Source organism: Emydura macquarii, unplaced genomic scaffold (genome assembly GCF_026122565.2).
Source record: "Emydura macquarii macquarii isolate MOO-44397 ecotype Brisbane River unplaced genomic scaffold, CSIRO-AGI_Emac_v2 contig_2897, whole genome shotgun sequence".
NCBI lineage: Eukaryota > Metazoa > Chordata > Testudines > Chelidae > Emydura > Emydura macquarii.
Genome location: NW_027133034.1, coordinates 50684639 through 50708525, shown reverse-complemented (window position 1 = coordinate 50708525; position 23887 = coordinate 50684639). Strand labels below are relative to the sequence as shown.

At 40.7% G+C, this 23887-nt stretch overlaps 1 protein-coding gene across 3 annotated transcripts in view; it reads right to left on the bottom strand.

Annotated features, from left to right (window-relative positions):
• Window positions 1–23887, bottom strand: part of SCAMP1 (secretory carrier membrane protein 1) — a 77579-nt gene that overhangs the window by 50742 nt on the left and 2950 nt on the right. For 2 of the 3 annotated variants that reach the window (XM_067568495.1, XM_067568496.1), the window contains one exon: window positions 4370–4447. In XM_067568495.1, the coding sequence (XP_067424596.1) occupies window positions 4370–4447 (78 nt within the window). Of the gene's footprint in view, window positions 1–4369; window positions 4448–7382; window positions 7528–23887 lie in introns of those variants that run through there. The other variant, XM_067568497.1, reaches the window with a different exon arrangement.

The window sequence follows — 23887 nt, the reverse complement described above, 5'->3', positions numbered from 1 at the left end:
CCTTCAGAAAAAGCTAAATACCCAACTCTTTTCATCAATATCTCAAATAACTTTACAAAGAGAGGTCAGTATTATTATCCCCATTTTACACATGGGGAAGCAGAGGTACAAATAAGTGAAGTGACTTGCCTAAAATCACTAAGCAGTTTAACAGAAGAGATGGGACTAGAACTCAGGTCTCCCATGTCCCAGTCCGTGTTCTATGCACTAGACAACACTGCTTTTCCTCAGACTCCACAATAGTGTCAATCATTTTGAATCCACCCCCTAATTTTAATTCCTAACTCATATCCATTCTTGTGCCCAAAATTCAAGAAGTATGTTAACAAATTGGAGAGGGTTCAGAGAAGAACCAAGAAATGATTAAATGATTAGAAAACATTTCTTTGAGTGATAGATTGAGAGAGTTCAATCCTTTTAGGTTAACAACAAAGAGAAGGGTAAGGGTGACTTGATTACAGTCTAAAAGAATCTACATGGGGAACAAATATTTAATAACGGGTTCTTCAATCTAGCAAAAAAAGGTATAACACGATTCAATAGCTGGAAGTTGAAGCCAGACAAATTCAGACCGGGAATAAGATATACATTTTTGTCAGTGAGCATATTTAACTACTGGAACAATTTACCAAGAGGTCATGGTGGATTCTCCATGAATGACAATTTTTACATCAAGATAGGATGTTTTTCTGAAGGATATGGTCTAGGAATTATTTTGAGGAAGTTTTATGGCCTGTGTTATAAAGGAGATAAGACTAGATAATCACAATGGTCTCTTCTGCCTTGGTGTCTATGATCCTTCTATGGAGCATAGCTGAGTACAGTAGAAAAGAGAACTTGGAAAAAAAAAAAACCCTCAGATATTTCTCCTTGATCTCTCCCTCTGGTGCAAGTCTGACTGAGTTCACTCTCTTACAATATAAAGTTGAGATTATGTGTAGTAAAATATTAAAAATAAACGAAATAGTAACAGTCAATATCCTAATCTGATACAGGATCATGGAATCCATGAGGCATATTAAATATCAAAGCTTGTTTGTAAGCGTTGATTAAAAATAACCTTGTGTAAGCACTAAGAATAATGGATATCTTTTCTGGTCACCTCCTGAATAAATTAGCATAGAAGAGATCAGAATTCTCCCTCTAGTTTACCAGAACTCCTATACATACCTCTAAATAGACTTTAGAGTAATTAAACTGGAATGTAAATGTAAATGCTGTCCTTTAACTGAAGCAGGTTACCTGGCCTAAGAGAGTGATGAGGATGTCTATTTAAATTCAGTAATGCTCTGTTGGCATGACAAATTATACAAATGTTACCAAAACATACAAAAGAGAAACCTCAAGAATGTGTGACTAGCAGGTACAATCGGACCAAGATTATTATTATTTGTATTACATTAACACCTAAAAGCCAAACCAAGATCAAGGCCTCATTGTGTGCACAGTATCCATTCATAAGACAGCTCCTGCCCCAAACAGTTTACAATTGAAATATGCTAGTATAGACATGGCTTCTGTTTGCATGGTATTTTATGTACCCTAGTCGACAGCTCAAGTTTAAGGTCACTAATTCTATTCCTGGCAAGGCTGCAATAACTGTACATTTTACTGTCTGAGGTAGACTGCTAGTACATACTGCTAAGTAGCTATATGTAAGAATCTAGCTTGCTACTTTTAATTTGTTCTTCCCTTACGTGTATATTTGATGTTCAAAAATCCATTCTCTTGATCATTCTTCAGTTTAGGATGAGGATGTGTGCTCCATTGGAAAATAGGTTATTGTCAACATGAGCTATTTAATATCATTTGTAGAAAAATGTGATAGTCTAACTTCTTAGGGAAGGCATGATCAAGGGAGACAAGGTGGAGGGAAAGGATGAGGAAGATCTAGATCTATTCCAGAGTCATTGTTACTTAAGTGTGTGCGTGTGTAGGTATGTGTGCAAAATACTGGTTTACAAAATAGTACATTTATTATCTCTTGGGTTTTCATACCAGTTAATAAGAGAAACACAGTTAATAACTGAACAAAACAAAGAAAAATTGGTTTCCCAAGAACATCTAGAATGCTGACAGCATTTGTCTAAAATAAGACACACAACCACTCAATCAAACAATGAAAACCCACAGGAGCAACAAACACAGGCTCCAGATAGCAAACTCGGGCACCAGCAGAGGGATCAATTTTGAAAACAAAGAGTGGGCATATGAACACAAAACCATTAAAGTTCACAGATACTGAATAAGTGCCAGAGTACTACCCTCATCTGTCAGATTGTGTACCCTGACCTTCATCCTACCCATCTATTAGTTTTATTGAGTTTTCATTTATATTATATCTTATTTGCATTAGCATTTTTCAAAAGAAATGATTTACTAGCAGCTCCTAGAGTCAGTGAATGCCTTGCAACCACTTATAACCTTGATTAATGTCATATGACAGGGCCAAAGAAAAAGTATCTTCCAAAAACACGCATCTATCATATTTATTACAGATATCTATTAAATAGATTATTTTTCAGGTGTTTAGTGGAAGTCTTGAAGTTGGGGAAGATTTAAGCTTGCCTATTAGGTCATCACATAGACTGAAAAGGGTAGGGCTGAAAAAAGAAAACCTGTTTTATTCCAAGCATATCAAAGTAATTTAATAGAGCTAATTGAACCTTTCATTTAAAAAAATTATTTTTTCTAAATGAAAGTTTTCATGAGGTTTTTTGTTTAAGAAGTCCCAGCTTATTGTTGGTTTGCGTGTTTAAAAAAATGCTGAAACTGGAAAGTTTCTGCAAAAAATGTACAATTTAATTTTCCAAAAATCTCAAGAATCCAAACTGGTTTAATTGATGTAGGGCTTGAGGGAAAGCAAGAGCCTAAGAGATAGCAAAGAGGCTTCCTCGCAGGCTGAAGAACAGGGGAAGAGAAGACTCCTACTGAGAAAATGTGAACTGTCCTCTGATCCACTGTAACCAATTTGTGTGTCTTAGCTCATTTAACTTTTCAGAGTATTAATCTAATTATGACATTATGTATGACATCCTTCTCCCCCCCACCACCATTTCTTAAATCTGAAATGAAATCGTGATACTAATTAAGTCAATCAGCATACCCCAACTGATATCTTTCACCACTAAACAGAAATTAAGAAATCTTTCTAAATAGGAAACAGATTCTAACTGCAATTTCCTGGGACTTGATTCAGTAAGGACATCTCTAGGTACACACTGTGGAAGCCCAGACACAGTCATGAAAGCTATACAAGATGCATTTCTTCATAGCTTTTATTGTAATGAAGCTGAGCATGATGGTTGCTCAGAAGCTTTTAGCAAGAAAACCTATCAAGGAAAAAAATCCCTCCAAATAAATGCTGCTCCTGTTGCTCTTCAGGTATAACGTGTATAAGAATTAGTTTTATGCAAAGTATTTGTAAAATTGACAACATCTCATTGACCCTAAAATGAGTAACTGCGCTACTACTACGCATCTTTAGTTTATCTTTCACTAAACTCAAGCTTTACCGCTCCCTTACCACTACCATCAAAAAAAAAAGAAGTTACTACCCAAATTTTGTTATGTGACTGTCATCTAGGATGAGGCCTATCTGGATTCTTTGGCTATAAGCCCTCAAGCGCCCAATTAAGGGCTACTATGTTTAGCTGCTCCCCTTGACAGAACAGATTTAGAGATTAAAGTGCATTTTATTATCACATGAGCTTACAACAACAGCATAGCTATAGCTCTGGAATTCTCAAAGAGGAAGAATATGAGGAAACTACAGATTGCTAGATTCATTTTGCACGTTTCCCTGGGTTCGTCTATGTAGACCTGCAGCAAGATTGCTATTCCAGTTCTTGACTTCTCCAACACATTGACTACCAAAACTGTATGACAGTAGTACAAGATAGATAAATGTCAACCGGAGAATAAGATGTCAAATTGTAAATAAAATAAATCTAAGTCAGATTTTAATTTAGGACTGAAAGTCATCATACCACAGAATTTCCTTTAAACAGTATTTTAAAGTTGCAGTTTTTTGTTGCGACAAATTATATAATATTACTTTTAAATTTCAGCAATAGAGTGGGTTTTGTGCAGCCGCCCCCCATATGTGCACACACACTGATTCCTTTCAGGTAGTTTTTGAATAGCAATGGCAAGGCAAACAAGCAACAAGTCATATGCTTAAGTCCCACCTGAAGTCCACCCACTTGATAAATCCAACACATAGTAAGGGCCTATCTTCATTTATATAACTTCTGTTTTTCCTCATTAGTCTTTCACATTATTAAGGTGCTACTTCCAAATTTTCTGTAAAAGAATTTCCCAAAGAACGACTTAGGAGCATATTAAAGAAATAAACAAACGTACTTACTGTTCTGGAATCTGAGAAAGGATTGTACTCGTCTAATCCCGGTGGAACATTTCTTGTCACTTGCGTAACCGAAGGATCCTAGAAGAGAAATATCATATAAAATGTGCATATACTTACTAACCCTAGTAATATTGCCTATACAAGAAGTCGAGACTTTCATGTTATATTTTGTTAGCAGTATACAACCACTTTCCAGATCATATACTTTTTGAACCACAAGCATGCTCTCCCGTCTATATCTATAATCTATATATATATAAACTGCCCTGCTACATTTCCTGAGCTCACAATATTAAACAAATTACTTAGAAAAAAGATTAGGAGAGACCAACTGTTGGTCCAGTTTTACTTAGGATCTTTCCCCAACATATATCTTACGGTCCAAGTGTTCCATTCATTTCCATAGAAAGTTAATCAGATTTCTAGATTACCACAAAAGGATATTGATGTATTTCTTCTCTTGATAAATATCCGTGTGTGTGTGTGTGTATTATATATCTATATATGCATGCATGCATGCATGCACGCGCACACACACACACACACACCCACCCACCCACCCACCATTTTTGGTAATAAAAACTATGCATATCATATCAAAGATAAGACAACTGCATTGGTGCATTAGGTAAGGGTTATCTAAATGGATACTCTCAGTGTAAATTTAGCCTGATATTTAAAATTTTGTAAATACACACTTTTTTTAAATGTAATCAGCTGAGATGTTTCTACATATTTTTTAGTTCATTGCTCAAGCTGAGAAAAAGGCATAAAGTAAATGAAAAGTGAATTTGTATTTCTAACATGTTCACGTATTAGTAACAGATAAAAAATTGTTCACAGATATGATTTAAGACATCGTCGCTTTAAAAAAAGATTCAGGACAGGTCAATGATCACTAGTGCACAGAAAGTACCTGAAACTTTCTTTGCAAAAAGTCTCTGCTAGTTCCACAGTAAAGCTGGTTTTAATTTTTGTAAAAAACAAACAAACAAGAAAAGCTCTAAAAATATCTGTCTTTCCTCTAAACCATATCATTCCATGCTGATCATCTAACACCACTAGACTGACATGAGCTAAAAGCTGCTCCAGACAGCTGATTTATAATAGGAAAGCCCTTGAGAGAGAAGCTGTTGAAGGCCTCAGGTGAGGGGGAAAACTGCATCCTATTCACAGAGCCATCCATGCTCCTCAACAAGACATTCAAAAGGAGGGAAGATGGAGGAAGAGACCTTTCATTTTGCCTCTGGCTTTTCTCAGCCTAGGTTTCTCCCTGAAGCTTGCTCAGAAAGAAAGCAGAGCTCAGGAGAATCTCCCCAAAAGGTAAATGCAGCCCTAGGACATGGCTGGGAATTACACGGACAAATGCTGAGCCAATCGGTCAAACTAGCAATAAAAAGTTGATGTGTTCCTCAGAAAAGCTCTGCAACAGGGAGGGTCTTGTTCCATACCACTGGCTATGAAGGCTGCTTCAGGGGGCAGGGCATTCCCATACTGCCAGCAACCAATAAGTTTAGTTCTGCAAGCAGGCTGAAGTGTAATGGATCTGTGGATCACAGTTGGAATATATACAATTCTTCATCAATCTGAGATCTCCTCTTTCCCAAACACAGTTTTTGTTTTTTTATAAAAAAAATCTAGTTTTTAGAATAATCTAGTTTATGTAATCTCGCTGCATAGGGAAACGGGATAGTTATGGTTGACCTCCACCATGTTATCTCCATAATATATTTTTAATTATGGAACCAGACTTGAATGTAGTGTTCCAAGTGAAACCTCACCAGTCCCTAAATAAAAACTGTCTACACTGCTGTGGTGACAGACATTTGATGCAGTGACATCGATTGAATAGGTCTATGTAGACCCACTCAGTCAATAGGAGAGCACTCTCCCATCGACTGGATTAGTCCAACTCCCTGAAAGGCAGACGGCAGCATCGACAAGAGAGCATTGTGAAGAGACTGCGCTGCATAGACATAAGTACGTTGACGTTAGATACACTAATTACGTTATGTAACTAGCATATCTCACATCAACCCAGTGTGGCAGTTCAGACCAGGCCTAAGTCTCCCCAGTTCTCAGGATTGATACTGATTGCTGCTGAAGTTAAAGCACTGTGCTTTAGCACATCAGAAAAAAAAACAAAGTTTCACTTCTCAAAGTTCAACTGGAGATCATATAAAAGCAAGCTTCTTGCTAACTCTCTGAATGTAGAGACAAACATCACAATGAAGGATTAAAAATGCAGTCAATGAAAAAGATTGACTTATGCACGAGACTTACTTTGAAAAGAGGATACAGAATAATTTTTAACGAAATATTTGAAACTTTTATAATTTAACAGCATAATAAAATATTTAATAGAAGCCTTTCAGGCTGGAAAGAGCTGTGTAATAGAATCTTATCTACAATGGAGAAATTTACACCAGTCAATTAAAAGAACATTGCAATACATAGGTGTACCTAAAGATTGCTGGGAGGAACAAGGAGAGAAAGAAAACTGATCTCTGAAGTTTTAGGAGTAATCCCCAAATCTCAATTATGTGCTAGCGTAGACTCCAACAGCTGTTATCTTTATGTCACCGAGAGTGTCCTCTGTACCTTCCTCATGCACCCTATTATCCATCCCAGACATGTCCCCAGCTATGTTCTCTCACACATATACACAGGCCATATATGTACCTCCTACATTATCCTTCTCTACTCTGGCAGTCCACACCAAGTGACCCAGTTTTGGATCACCACCTAAAAATGCACTCTGCCCCATACCTACTCTGTCCAACGGTATTCACACACATACTCTAGTAATTCTCTGATCACTAGATCTGCAATTCCTCAATCAGCAAACCACTGAAGTTTCAACAGCTGTGAGCAGTTTGCCAGAGTAACATCACCATAAGGCCCGCAGAAAGCAGGAGGCAGCCAAGAGCTGAAGGGCTATTAGGAGTTAAATTACCAAGCTATTCATCTCCCGCTACAGGCTGAGCCAGACAGAAAGCTATCTATGTCTTACCAGCTGATGTAGTTCAGAACAAAACTTCTAGTGACAGTTTGCCAGCCAAGGAGTTCCACAGCTGGAGGAATTACTGGAGTTACGTGGGGGGAAAGAAGAAATAAAAGACTTTTACAATTCTGACATTAGGCAGAGGGTGAGAGTGCAATCTTCACCTTGTTATCCACAGTAGGATTTCGGAGACCCTGCAGAGCCATAGCAGAGTAAATACTATAGAGCATTGATTCTCAAATTGGTTCAAACTCCCACAGGGGGTCGCGATGTGGTTAAGGGGGAGTCACAATCTGTAAGTCCCAACCCCGACCAGGGGGAGCAAGCCATGACACACAGATACTGCTCACACCCCAAACATTCCTCCATGCCTCCGATGGGGCTGTTGGGGGAGGGGACGCGCAGCGAAGAGCAACACCAGGGCTCCTTGCATCCAAGTCACTTTCCCTACCTGGGCAGTGCTTTGAGGTGAGCATCAGGAGCTACTGCTCTCTGCCCTCCCCTTACCCAGGCCAGTTGGGAAGAGTGACATGGATACAGAGAACCCAGACGTTATTATAGAAGATACATAGAATCATAGAAGATATGGGTTCAAAGGGACCTCAGGTCATCTAGTCCAACCCCAACTAAACCATCCCAGCCAGGGCTTTGTCAAGCCACACCTTAAAAATCTCTGAGGATTGAGATTCCACCACCTCCCAAGGTAACCCATTCCAGTACTTCACCACCCTCCTAGTGAAAAAGTTTTTCCTAATATCCAACCTAGATCTCTCCCACTGCAGCTTGAGGCCATTGCTCCTAGTTCTGTCATCTACTACTACTACTGAGAACAGTCTAGTTCCATCCTCCCTGGAACCCTCTTTCAGGTAGTTAAAGGTTGCCATCAAATCCCCCCTCATTCTTCTCTTCTGCAGACTAAACAAGCCTAGTTCCCTCAACCTCTCCTCTTAAGTCATGTGCTCCACCCCCCTAAACATTTTTGTTGCCCTCCGCTGGACTCTTTCCAATTTGTCCACATCCTTTCTGTAGTGAGAGGCTCAAAACTGGACACAGTACTCCAAATGAGGCCTCACCAATGCTGAATAGAGGGGAATAATCACTTCCCTTGATCTGCTGGCAATGCTCCTACTAATGAAGCCCAATATGCCGTTAGCCTTCTTGACAATAAGGGCACACTGTTGATTCATATCCATCTTTTTGACAACTGTAACCCCCAGGTCTTTTTCTGCACAACTGCTGCCTGGCCAGTCGCTCCCTAGTCTGTAGCTGTGCATGGGATTCTTCCATGCTAAGTGCAGGACTCTGCACTCGTCCTTGTTGAACCTCATCAGATTTCTTTTGGCCCAATCCTCCAATTTGTCTAGGTCACTCTGTATCCTATCCCTACCCTCCAGTATATCCACCACTCCTCCCAGCTCAGTGTCATCTGCAAACTTGCTGAGGGTGCAATCCACCACATCCTCCAGATCATTAATGAAGACGTAGAATAAAAACGGCCCAAGCACCGACCCCTGGACACGCCGCTTGTTACCGGCTGCCAACTAGACATCAAGCCATTGATCACTACCAGATGAGCCCAATGATCTAGCCAACTGTCTATCCATCTTGTAGTCCATTCATCCAATCCATACTACTTTAATTTGCTGGTAAGAATACTGTGAGAGACCGCATCAAAAGCTTTGCTAAAGTCAAAGTATATCATGTCCACCACTTTCCACACAGAGACAGTCATCTCATCATAGAAGGCAACCAGGTTGGTCAGACATGACTTGCCCTTGGTGAATCCATGCTGACTGCTCCTGATCACCTTCCTCTCTTACAAGTGCCACAAAATGGATTCCTTGAGGACCTGCTCCATGATTTTTCTGGGGCCTGAGGTGAGGCTGACCAGTCTGTAGTTCCCTGGATCCTCCTCCTTCCCTTTTTTGAAGAGGGGCACTATATTTGCCTTTTTCCAATCATCTTGGACCTCCCCAAATTGCCACAAGTTTTCAAAGATAATGGCTCCGCAATCACATCAGCCACATGCATTGCATCCAGCCCCATGGACTTGTGCATGTGCAGCCTTTCTAAAGAAGCTCTTTGCTCTCCCTTCCTGCCCCCCCCCCACACAGCCTCCTGGGGGGCACAGAGGAGAAGCATTCAAGGGGGAAAGTGAGCAGCAAATGCCAACTGCTGTGTGTATGCAGGTCAGTTTCCCCAGGTGGGTGTGGGAGGCAGCAGGATGCAGGGATTAGCGGCAAAGGGTGCACAGGTTAAGGGTGAAGGGGAGGAGTCCATGGGGGGCAGGGGGTTGCACTCAGAGGCTTGGTGTGTGGAAGGAGTTACCAATACAAAAAGCTTGAGAACCACTGCTATAGAAGGGACAGGGAGGGAACATGCTCCGCAGCTGAGAGAGCTGTCAAACAAGAATCATCCTACCTAATAGGTGTAAGTGTGGGCACAAGGGCAAGCCAGTGGCTATGTCTACACTGGGAAGCCTATGCTGGCTTCCTAGTGTAGACACAGCCTACACTGACAGAAGGAGTTTTTCTATTAGTGGAGGAACACCACTTCCACCGAACAACATTAGCTACGTTGAAAGAAGCATTCTTCCACTGGTATAGCTGTATCCACAGTAGGGGGTTTGGCAGCATAGCTATGTCTGTCAAGGGTGTGGTTTTTTCTACACTCTTGATGGATGTAGATATAACTTTTAAACAAAGATCAAGCCTTACATGGACTGATGTTAGCTAGCTGTGGATGCATTCAATTGTTTGTACTTCAGTCAATTGTTTTACACTATTTGAAGCACAAACAATTGTGTACTTTAGTGTAGACATGACCAAAAAGTCTTCCAAGCAGGAAGGTTTAAGGTATTTATTTGTTTAGTCACTATGAAGTATATTATTTTCTTACCCAATGTTATAGTTCTACGCTAAAGATTTTGATGTCTTGGACCACAGACAGAGCTGCAAAGAACACTTACATTTAGCTAATCCATTTGAGAATTATTATATGTTTTCTGGTGTGTTGTGAGCCAGATATCTTCAATCATCCCAGACAAGCAATTATCTCAAGAAAGTAACAACTGTTTCACTGCCATTATAAAACGGCAAGAGTAGGAAGTCAGACATGTCTATATCCCATACAATAATGGATCACAGTAACAGAAAGAAAGCGGTCATTTTAGTTTGTAGTGATGTGGAAGGCTAGACACAAATCCAGTGGTTGACTTAGTAGCAAAGCACCTACTGAAGCATACAGTTAGAGCCCTGGGCAGCCGATCTGAGATCTGCAAAAATGGTCCGCGGATATCCACATCTGCAAATGCGGATATAAAACCAATACCCACAGATTTGCAGGGCTCTATATATAGTCATTACACAATTGTCCTAATGTAGTTCTAAATTAACTTATTTGCTTGAAGAGCACATTCTAAATTTTGGCTTTTTCCAAAATGATCAGTGCACTATTTCATAGATTAATTCAGTCTGGTTCCCACATTTCCAGGATGGCAAATGCAATGAGCACAATACCTCCCAATCTAGCAACCCTGTCTGAATAAATGGATCGATGACATGCTACAGAGATAGCTGCTCAGCTCCAACAGACTGAGTGAAGACTGAAAGGTAGAAAGAAATTAAGGCTGTTCAGGCTCAATTTAGAAGAGTGGTTTGTATTTACACATAGTACACATATTCAAAGGAAGAAATAGTGAGAAAAGGTTATTTCTGCTGCTCCTCCCAAAAAGAAACTGTTTTTGGAAATGGGTAAAAACCTCAGGAAGATTTACTTTCTTTCACCAAAATGTTACCATACCATTTCCTTTTGATGCAAAGATAGAAAGGAAGCGAATGGATAGTCTCTAAGGATATGTCTACACAGTAAAGAAAACCCATGGCAGGCCCACACCAGCCAACTCGGGCTCGCTGGGCTGTTTCATTGCTGTGTAGACTTCTGGGCTCAGGCTGGAGCCTGAACTCTGGGACCCTCCCTCCTCGTGAGTGTTTAGTTGCTGTGTAGACTTACGCCAAGAAGGGACTGATGAAGTAAAATCAACCACTCAGGAACAGAATCTATGAACAGTACATGCAAATGTTTCATTTTTGCAATGCTAATGTAAGTGATTTTCCTTAAAGCAGTAACTTTATACTTCTAACTTACTGAATAGTGCTTCTTCCTCAAAAAAACACTATTTTTTCCTATCTTAAGTCATGCCCTTCTTAGGCTCACCACACACCCTTTTTATTTAATGGAACAATTTCTGTACTATACTTGAAGAATGAGACACAGCCCTTGTTTGGTCCTCCATCCTTAAAAAGCTGGGGGAAAAGTACTCTTTCAATTGTGTTGAAAGAGGGCCTCTAGTATGTGTCACAGCTCATATCTCCAGAACATTTCTAGTGTTAAGAGATGGTTAACTAATCATGGCTTAACTAAATCTAAAAATGACGATTTCATGATCTCCTGTGGTAGCTTTTTCTACTCCCTAACTGTTCTTAGAAAGCTTATTATAATACTTAACTTTTCCCTGCTGCACCTTAAAACTTTTACTTTTTGTTCTGACCTCATTCACTAAAAATAATTGATTCCAATTCTCTTTAGCAAATTCCTTTATGCATTCATAGACAGTTCTGTCTCTCCTCAGTCCCCCCCTCACCTCCCCAAATGACTGAACAAGCTCAGTTCTCCTACCACTTCCTCATGGGTCTTATTTTCTACATTTTATCATCATTTTTGTTGCTCTCCTATGAATTCTAATTAGTCTTCTTAAAATGTGATGCAATACCACATATAGTACTCCAATTTTGGCTTAACCATTTTTCCAACTAGAGCTGAACTACCATCTTCTTTAATACATAATACAGCTAATAATACAACCCTTGCTTTTTTGTGAGTGTCTCATTGTTTATTCATTCAACTGATCATCCAATATAACCCCTAAATCCTTTGTGATAACAGTGTAGGCAGCAATATGTATGAAATTCCTTCTTATATTTGAATAAAGCTAGTAGAAATATAAAGTAGGTAGGGGAATATCTTTGCTACATCTCATTTTTACAGGTTTGCAATCTATTTGACCAATTTATCATGAAGGTAACAATATTATACACTCTTTCAAAATAAATAAATCTGTGATTGGAAATTTGAGGTTTTTATTTAGTTTTATTTTACTGTAGCAAGTAGGTGCAAGTATTAGGATTGAATTCAGTGATCTCCTATGGAACACCAAGCAACTCCAAACAATATTACTCTCCACTTGAGGTTAATTAGTTGTGTTTTCTTAAGTTTCCTTAATGCCAAGGTAGATGACGTGAAAAAATGTTGCTTTTATTGCACAAGCTCCTCATGTGGCTCTAGTGCAAAAGTTCTCCAATTTTTTTTGTTGACAGATCCCTTTTCAAATGCAGTGTTAATCACAGACCCCAACTGAGACACTGACAAAGGTTATATGTACTTCATATAAACACTGTGACAAAACTCTTCCTTTACCTTTGTGGGGCCAGCGCTTCCTTCTAGCAGTAGGTCAGGAAACTGCTTCACCCTTCAGTGTTCTTCCACAGGTGGTCCTTCTCAGTGGTGGGGGAGGGTAATACAGCCTCTCTAAAATGGCCACTCCCTGCTGGCTCCCAGTCCTGTCTCTGGTTCTCACAGGCCCTTGCCTCTTTGCTACGGCTCTTGGCCTAGTCCCACCCTTGACTCCAGGCCCCAACCCAGGGACCCTACAAGTAGCAGCCTTGCGCTGTGGCCTTCCTAGCTTCCTTGCCAAGGAAGGCTCTTGAACCAACTGCCCCACTGAGTGCGGCAGTGCCGAACCAAATGTCCAGTTCTATCTTCCCCTTCTGGCAGGGCCTTTTCTCTTAAACTGCAGGCAATAAAGAAGCGAATGGATCAAGCACTAACTCCACCTCATTTTTTTGGGAACATTCTCGACCCCAGATATAAGGGTAGATGTCTAACTTCTGAAGGTGATGCTGCCATGGCATGGGCATCTCAAAATCACCCCTCAGTTATGCCAGTCATAATAAATTTCAGGGCTGCAGCGGAATCATTTAAACAGTACATGTTTACTGATGATGTTTTGAACAAAGTCACTCCCCTGAATTGGTGGAAATCATTAGTCAGGCACCTTGAAACAGAGTTCCTTAGGTTGCTACGCCAACTTTTTCACAACAGTAGCTTCCTCTGCAGGCACAGAGAATATTTTCATCATTTGGTATTAATCACTCAAAGCTAAAATCGATTGGGAGTTGAAAAAACAGGAAAACTCGTATTTCTGTTTCAGTCTATGAATAAAAATGACAATGGGAGTGAGGAAGATGAGAGCTAGTTGTAGAAGTTTTAAGGACAGCATACATTTAGTGTTGTGATGATTTGTCTGTTAGAGTTAATAAAATTTGAAAATTAAAAAAAAAAAAAAAAGTTTAAGGACAGTCATCAGCCGCAACTCAGGAGACTGTTGCAATTGCAAATATGAAACATTTATGTAACATTTAAGGTTTAGTTTAATAAAATATAAGTGCTATTGTGTTTGTGTGTGTGATTTAGTTCTTACCATTCCTAATGTACTGCTGCTGCATCTGCAGTTTGACACAGGTAATGAGTATTATGTACTATTTCCTAATCTAAAAAAAATTACACAAAGTATACCCTCCTAGATGCTGTAAAATACTGTTTTGAGTTGTACATTAACATGTTTTAGTGATCAGATTTGCATCATTGTTTAAGAAATATGTGAAGTATCAATGGGAAAATTGATTTAAATAAATGATTTTCTCTTGGTGATTTAAATCATGAATGAAATCAAGGATTTAAATTACCTTGATTTAAATCAATCCACCCTGCGCTAATATGAAAGCTCCTTGAGCTTTGTTGATAAATGAATATCCACACCTTGTGTTACAGATGTGCTGCCCATACGATCCAGCTTATCACTGATCATGATCTGACAACTTTCTCATCACGTGTCAGAAATGAAAAGCCTTGTCAAGTTTTTCAAAACCTAACAAGTATCAGCAACCATTTTTCAGCATCATTTTGCATAGCACTCCATTTCATCCACCCTAAATCTTGTCATATGTCTTATTTAATGTCTCAAAGACATTCAAATATGCAAGAAGGCTCTTCAGTCAGCTGCTGTTGAAGGAGTGGCCAGGTGTTGCTCCCAAGTAATCCACACTAACATTCTTGTCACAATGTCTTTTGGATGCAAATCTCAAAATTCATTTCACTGCTCTAACCCATTGCTCAGTCCATTCAGAATATGGAAATGATAGTTCTATATTGTCCAATGCCAAGATTTAGTTCCTGAATGCTAAGAAATATATTGGACAGCATTCAGTATTCTAATCCCTTGACAAAGCTCAAAAGGAAAGCAAAATAATATTGTGGGGAAAAAAATCAAGGGATAACTCTCACATACACGGTCTACCTTCTTTTAGGGCCAAGACCTTTCTGATGATGAATTCAGTTCAGCTTGTGACCTCCCAGTGGTTGTATTGCCTGATTTATTTGTTATATTATTGACTTAGTTTCCCCAATTAGCACTCTGAAATTTGGTAGGTTCTTGTCCCAAGATCAGGCCCAGCATTATCAGAAATATTGTTCAGTTGGGAGCCCCAATGTGCATGGTTGCAACACTCATTTAGGAAATCACACTATATTTATAACCGTTTTATTAACGTATTTAGCTAAGTTAAACACTTTAACCCAGCAAGGCAGGTAAAGAAAATAAAGAATGAGCTGAACATCTATATATTTACACCATTATTTGCAAAACAACTTTGTCTTCCTCATCTTTTCCCCATCACCACCGTCACCAATGGTGATCATCCTTGCATGTCTGAAGGGCTACCTATCTCCTTCCCAAAGCACACAGGTTGGGATACAACTTTTATAATGTGTTACGCTGACGCCATTATGCCTAATGCACATTCAGTGTGGGTTTTAGACCCTTTTCCTCACCCTACTAATGTTGGGGTGCCCTTCTTCCATAGGTTATTAATCCTTTTACCTCAAGCTTATTAACATATGTCAATTAGTTACCATGCATGCCTGTGGTCAGACATCTGCTGATGTCCCTAACTAAAAATACCACAAGCTAGTATAAACTAGCATCTTGTGTTTACTTAGCAGTTTAGTCATTACAGTATTCTATCTTGTGATCATGGTTACTCTTGGTTAGCTGCTTATGCTAAGGCTTTTATGCCTTAATTTGACAAGAACTCCATCACAATGGAAAGGATTTTGTCCTTCTTGCATTCTAGCTACAAAGGCAGAAATTCTTTTAACAGTGCCATGTACCATTTGCATGTACAGAACAAAACTAATCCGTTTGGAGAATCATTCATTCAAAACCAGAAATAGAATGAAGACCTCCACTACTGGGAAGTTGGTGACCATGTATTATAATTTAAGATCAGAGAAGAAAATGGCAGATGAGTTGAATTAATATTCATCAGATAAGGAAGGAGATACTGATCAATTTAATTATGATGACAAAGATCTAGATGAGCAGCTGAAGCTGATGAAGAAAAAGGTAATGAAAAGAAAGGTGCCTCACTAGCATAAATGGATTTTAAAATTAGGATTTTGTATAGTTGCTGCGTTTAATTTTCTTTTGTAACTGTTGTCTTGCTAACCTACCTTTGCTAAAATGTTAATTATTCTTTCATGTTGTAGAACTGCCTTTCATTGTGTGTTGCATTTTTCTGAGTTAAAAATAACTCAGGTAAGTAACTTTTTTTGTAATTAGGCATAAGTACTCATCTAAAGCTAATTCTACTGAAGACCATAAAGTCTTACTCTCTTGTTAGTATTCTAACAAATTAGTGCTTTAAAATATTTTACCGTTTTTTACATTTTTTACATTTAACAATATTTGACCAGTCAATTGACCAACCCTACTTGCACAAATATCTCTTCTCTATTTCAATTACAAACTATTCACTGGATCCCCTTTCTTTCCACATTCTATTTTGCAATTAAATTGTTGTACATATCTTCTGCAATAACCAGCAATTCACTTACCTTTATTTATTAGATGTGGATGATGTGAATACGACATCTATTAATGCAAAGCCCCCGAGTCTGACACTGAAGAACTGCTTAGAACCATTTTATAGGGCATACTGCCTACCCAATACACTGGGGATTCCCCATTTTGATGCAGGTTTTCTCTGCTCTTAGTGCCAACTACAATGCTAAAATCTTTGCTCAGTAGGAGACAGGCTGCTGCTGGAGGCAGACCTGTCATGCCGCTGGTGGCAGCATAGGCCTGACCCCTGCCGGGCCGCTGCCCTGAGCGAGCGCGCGCGCGCCTCCCGGAGCAGAGGCACTGGGAACGGCCCAACCTATCAGGCCCCAGTGACTGGGCTGGGCCTCTGGGCCCCAGTGACTGAACCAAGCCCCCTGAGACTCAGGGGCCCTGACCTGGAGGAGCTGCCTGACGCTGAACCCCCGGAGCCCTGCGACCTGGAGGAGCTGCCCTCCGCAGAGGAGCTCCCCAACTTGCTGCTGGTTGACGAGAAGGGACTGGTGAGCCTGCCACGGGCTGAGTACCCCAGCAATCCGGAGGATAGAGGTACCTGGGGACAAGGGGAGGAAGTGGCCCAGGGACAGCCATAGCTAGTGGCTGAGTCAGGGATAAGACCCCATCAGCGTGTTGCAGCAGGAGCCCCACCAACTCAGCAGCAAACATCTTTGCCACTGCTAGGGCCCTGGGCTGGGACACAGTGGAGACGGGTGGGCCTGCATCCCCCTCCCTAGCCACCCTGGGAGAAGGTACTCTCCCCTGCCGCTACAGACAGCGGACCCACTGCCTGCCTCACCCTGACTGAGGGCCAGAGGCTACAAACTCCTTACCAGTCCCACCCCACCTGAAGGGTTGGAGACCCTAGACTGCTACCCGCCTCCCCCGCCTGAGGGTCTGAGGCGACAGACCATTCATCGGTCTCAACCTGCTTAAGGGTTGGAGACCCCTACACTACTTGCTTGCCTGCCTCGCCCTGCCCAAGGGCCAGGGGCGATAGGCTACTTGTCAGCCCACCCTGCCTGAGGGCAGGGACTAAAACTCGTGCAGAGACGCTAATGCATTCCCCTTGTAGGAAGGTGCAGTGGCTCAGGCCTGCAATGACTAGGCTGGATAGGACTACCGGCCTACGCTCTTATCTAGGAAAAGTTAAAAGAAAACCTGCATCATTAAAATCTCCAATAATATAGAATTTTGCAAGGATTTGAAGAGATGAGAATATATCAAAATCAAAGTGGAGATGTAAGAGTATAGCAGAATAGTAAAGATCTTACATATATGCATTGAATTATAGTAAAGAACTATATACAGAGAAATTCACTAGGTATATTTTCTGTGTGCACCAGACAAGCCTTAAGAGTAATGCACGTACACTTAAGGCAGCAAGGACAATTCTGGGATTTAAAAAGGGCTTTAGAAGTGCCCTATGGAACAAACTATGGACCTGACCCTGCAAACACATAGGGCTTCTCTTCACTGCACTGTTAGCTTGAGTAATGTATACTCAAGTTAACTCCTCTTGAGTTAGCTTAGCTTGTGAAAGAGGAATCACACTGCGAAATACTCAAGCTGCCCACAATGTTTGTATCAGCGGCACAGAGTAGCTGAGTCTCTCTATATTACTAGCTCCAGCCCCATCAGCACTCAAGTTTAAAGCACCACTTAACTCAAGCTACAGACTTCTGTACAGGGGAGTCTGGGTTAAGAGTAAACACTTGAGTTTACTTCAAGCTAACACTGCAATGAAGACAAGTCCTTAGTCACGTGCTTGGCTCTATTCACATAAGTAATCCCACTGAGTTCAATGGGACTACTCACATGCATGCAGTTAAGTATGTGCTAAAGTATTTGCAAGATCAGGGCCCATGTCATAATCTAGCAATATATGCTGTATTCTGTTCGTGTTCTCTTACCACACCCATTACTTTGCAGTATGTCTTTAGACCTGGTCTACACTACAAAGATAAATCAACCTATATTAGGTCAATTTACAGTCACCGCATTAATTACTGCAGTGCCTGATGTCCACACTACCTCCTCGGGTCGGTGGTGCGTGTCCTCACCAGGAGCGCTTCCACTGACCTAAGAGGGGCAGTGTGGGGAGCTGAGAGCCTCGTCTAGCAGCCCCCTTCCAGGAGCCTGGCTGCCCCACAGGCTCTCTGGCTACCCCCCCACACACACTCCCCAATCCCCACCAGGAGCCGGGGGAAGCCAGCCAGGGCTTCTCCCCTCCCCATTCCCCGTCTCCCACCTCCATAAGTTGAGAGAAGCCGCCAGGGGCTTCTTGCCCCTGGGGAGCCAGGTCCAGTTGCCAGGCTCAGCTGTGAAATTGACAAGGCTGCCCTGGCTCCTACCAGGAAGTGGGGGGAGAACCCACCTGGGCTTCTCCCCTCCCCATTCCCCACTAGGATTAAGGTTCAGCCATCTACCAGGCTTTCTTGTCAATTGACAAGAATGACAGCCAACAGCCAATGTAAGGAATGAGTGTCTACACTGACATTGCATCGCCCTACTTCACTAACATAAGCCCTACACCTCTTGCTGGGGTGATTTCATTAAGTCAGCATAGCAGAAGAGATAAATCAGTGGGAGGAGCATTTCAGCATGTATACCTACACTGTTTGGTCAACAAAGGTTGACTTTTGTCAACAAAACGCTGTAGTGTAGACAAGCCCTTACTGTAAGAGCATTAATTTTCACACTTCCAAATTAAGCCTATTTTATGCTCCAATCCCACACTGAGCTCTGAACTCGTAGGCCTTGTGTGTCTGCTCAGAGTCTCAATGAAGTCAACTGGAGACTGATTGAACTCTGCACTATGAAGGATACAGAGCTCAAACCTGTGGTGAAGTAGAGGCAAAACCTTCTGAAGGCAAAAGGAGTATGAAGCTACTGAGGAAAAGGAAATTTCCTATCTCAGTAATTATTCCTATTCTCTGAAATAATGCCAATATATTTATTGTAGAGTGTGATGGGGCATATACTCCACACAGGTGGTGATAGGGTTAGTGTGGGCTTGATGTACCAACAGACATACCAGGCTGCACCTGGAGAGTGGGCCAGGCTGAATTGATGAAGCCTAGTTTTTGGTTAGGTGGGAGTGAGGGGGAGGAGAGGGGCACTGATAGAAGACTATAAACAGAGGAAGTTTAGAGCAGAAAGGGCTACAGGAAGAGAGAAAGGAACTTTACGTCACTCTCTGACAGAGAGCAGGGAAACTAGGAGGTTAAGGAAGGGAGAGCAGGAGAGTAAGCTCTGGAATCCTTGTTTGAGTAGAGAAGGCTGGGAAAAGACATGGAGAGAGACCTCTGGTGCTGTGTCCTGAAAGAAGGGCAGGAATCGGACATCCTGGTAGAGAGCCCTTGGAGGCAGTTAAATGGGGAATAGGACATGGGAAACTAGAGGGACAAAAAGGTCAAACCCAAGGAGGGCAGAAGTGGGTTTAAATGTATACTTGCTGATTTGGGATTTTGTTGAGGGATTCCAGTCGAGGGGCCTGAGAGTCCTGAATTTGAAATTAGGGTGGACCTAGAGAGGTTATGGGGGAGAAGGCTACAGTAGGAAAGAGTCCAGTAGGGCAACAGAAAGGAGCTGAATAAAAGCAGAAATTGACCGCAGATTATAGGATCTCTGGACAGGAGCTGGCATAGTGGGAGGGCCCAGGTTCCCTTACTTGCCACTGCACTAGATCCTCAGAATTATGAACACCTTGGGAATGGAGGTTGTTCATAACTCTGAAATGTTCATAACTATGAACAAAACGTTATGGTTGTTCTTTCAAAAGTTTACAACTGAACATTGACTTAACACAGCTTTGAAACTTTATTATGCAGAAGAAAAATGCTGAATTTAACCATCTTAATTTAAATGAAACAAGCAGAAATAGTTTCCTTACCTTGTCAAAAAAAATTGTAAAACTTCCCCTTTTTAGTAGTATACATTTAAACACAGTACTGTATTTCAATTTTAAGGAATTTCTTGCTTCTTTTTTAGTGTTCATTATCCATGAAAAATGCCAACAAAAGCCCACCAATGTAAATGCCAATTCAAATAGCACTAAAAAATGCTGCAGCAAAACGTACCGGCACTAGTTTTAGAATGGCAATTAAAAATTAAGTATCCAAACTTAATTTTCCTCCTTAAGTACTACAGGATAAACTATGCAGACTTGAAAAAAAAATATTTAATGGTACTCTGCTTGAGGTTGCTAATATGCATTTTTGCTGCCAAAGTTCAAGCCATCAAAAACACTCTTCTGCTTGCATATGAGATTTTCTGGACATTCCCTCCCTCCTCGTCACTGTCCAGTTATGCTACTTTTCTCTACAATACACCAGCTTTTTACTGCTCTGCTGTCTTTGACTTCTTTTGCAAATTGCTTTATTTTTTCCTGACTTTTCGGAACATCGGTCACCGTTGATATCCTGATACCATATTCTACTGCTTTGTTGCTAAGGTTACCACCATTGTTGAGGGTTTTTTGTTTGTTTGATTGTGTTTTTTTTAAACACTATTTCTAGCTTTTTGTCAACTGAAAGTGTGACACTTTATGCTTCCTACTGCTCGCCATTTTGTTTAGTCATACAGTACTTGCTTTGGTCTCTGCTGCTGCCTGATTGCATATTTCCGGTTCCAAATGAGGTGTGTGGACAGTGCAGTTGACCAGTCAGTTTGTAACACTGGTGTTCGTATCTCTGAGTACATAAAGTTAATTGAGGAATAAAATATATTTTATTGTAGCCTCTGTATCTGCTCTTTAGTTTAGAGCAGAAAGGGCTATACAAACTATACTATACTATAGTATAGTATAGGGCTATACAAATGAACAGCTTAAAGTATTATTGTGTTTCCTAGTGGAAGAAAATTGCCCAGAATAATTGTATTTAATACTTGAAATTACATAAATGAACGCCAATAAGTGAAAAAATACAATTCAAAATAGTTTGATAGTATTAGCGTTATAAAAATATCAAGCGTGATTCCTACTTCACTGAAATAGTACATTGAATGGATTTTTTCTAGTAGTTTTAACTACAGAATGAACCTCCTGAAAAGTTCTGAAACAGCTGTTAACTACTGCCTGTTTTATTCTTTCATTTTCTCTTGACCCTCAAAACATTTGAGCTTGGAGTTATGCACTCCCATTTTAAATATGGATACTATCAATCTGAAGGCTAATCAAAGCTAATTAAAAATTCAAAAGTTGGTATGCCATGTAGCAGTATTTTAGGCAATCCCTAATTAACACTATTCTGTGCAGTATTGTTTACATGTGCCAAAAATATAATACCACAAAGACAGAATATAACTTGAAATCTAACGTGTTACATTATAAAATTAGTTCCTTTAGTTCCAGCAGATGCCCCATAAGGGAATAGTTTAAGGCTTAGCTATACTTCAAATCTCTTGTGGGTTAACTTCAGTTATTTCACATTAAAATGTCTTCTATCCAAAAACATGTTTGTTGTTGCAAATTGTTTGGTGTTTTAATGCACATTGAACCCACACTGCAAGTGGGTTTATAGATATGCAGGATGAGTTTACCCACAGCACAGCAGGTATGGATGCATCCCCATCCTAAAACAACTGTTGCACTTCTTCCAGGTCCTCTTATTGTTATCCCACACTACTTTGCTGGCTACCTAGGTCATCCCATCTGTTTACCTGTGTGTTCTCTAGTACTCTGGGATATCATGACTGGATGTCAACTCCCTATTCAAATGCTGGAGTGTGGCAAGATTTTGTCTTTTGCTATTCCACCTTGTGTGGCATTCATAAGCCTAATTATTGATCAGCCATGACTCATGCTTCACGGTAGTCTTGTGCTGAGATCCAGTACTTCATTTACCTCTGGGGAGAGACGTTTGGCGAATCACATGTGAATGGCTGTCACTTACCAGCTGTACAAGCAGCTATAACAATAAATGCAGGACAGGGGACATGTCAGAGTCACAGTAAAGGAGAGGAGTTCTGGCTGGCGCATAGGACTGGGACTATGGGACCCTTGGGAGACCCATACTATGTACTAAGGGACCCTTGGGAGACCTACCAAAATCTGCTGGTACTAGGAGAAGCAGGACCGTATGTTTGCTGGAAATCACCCCACTCAACCACAGCATATTGTGGATTCCCCAAAAGATCCTCCAAACCAGGATCTTGTTGTGCGTGCACACACGCACGCACAGACTTAAGGGTCACTCTTTAATCTTAGAGTATGCAGCCTCTCATCAGCTTTTCCAGGAAAGAGCCCAGGACTTTGAAAAGGGAGGTCTTGGATGGTCTGATAAACCTCTGGGGGGAAACCAGATGACTGCAGCCAAGGACACTGTCACATAGTGATGGCAGAGGCCCGTCTCAAGCTCCAGGGTCAGAAGCATCTAGACCAGCCTGCAAAACCATTCTGGCAACTAATTTGACCTCATCCACTATTGCTGTAAATTCCTGTTTCAGCACATCTGAAAGCTTGTCCTTAAATTTTAAAATGTTGTCCTATATGGTAAAATTGTAACTAACTAGAACAGCCTGATGGTTTGCAATTCGAAGCTGTAACCCCCCCGTGGAGTAAAACTTTATTTCAAATATGTCCAGTATGTTTGCTTTTTGGAGTTGATGACTGCTGACCCTGTCTCTTCCTTATGTTAGTCTCTGCAGAGGCCACCAGGGAGCCTTGAGTGAGATGATTATAGAAATGTTCAACGGCCTGCAAAGGGACATAGTACCTACACTGCCAAACTTATGCATAAAGTTATCAAACATACACAGAAAAACTGGAAAAAAATTCTTACTGCTTTCATCTATAACCTTCAGCATTATTACAACTATTACTACCACCACCACCACCAAGTTCTTATATAGCACTTTTCATCGACAGATCTCAAAGTCCTTTACCAATAGTAGGTAAAACAGTAGATAAATCACAACTGTGTTTTGTGTTCTGAAGTTTAAGTTGTCAGTGTCCCTTTTGGAGTTCACTAATTCTACATATTGACAAAAGCCTCTTACTGTAATTTAAAAATTCATAAAGCCAATGCTGTATATGTGATGGAAGTTTACAGGTACAAGAATAAATCCTCTCACGAACTTCAGTAGTGGGCAAGGAAACTGACGCTTTCTGCTCCAAGTGAAGACCTGGATTAATAAAAGAGTTGAGACTGTCCTTTTGCTGATTGGTGGAATGACACATTGGAACTATGACAGGTAGATTACAGAGTTGAAAGATGTGAAAGTTTAAAAAAAATAAAAGTGGCCCAGAATGGGAAAAAAAGGCAACCTCCTTAAGACTAGTTCGTCACTACCAAAAAGGTGTATTTTCACAATAAGACAACACTTTAGTTACTTCACTGTAAAATCCTAGTGGAGACAAGGCTCTCTAGTCTTTAATCATGATGTAGTTAGATGAAGTTCACTGTTGTTGAGGGGGATAGATTGTTGACCTGCCTAGCTACATCATGACTGAAAACTACAGAACCTTGTTTCCACTAGGATTTTAAAATGAGATAGC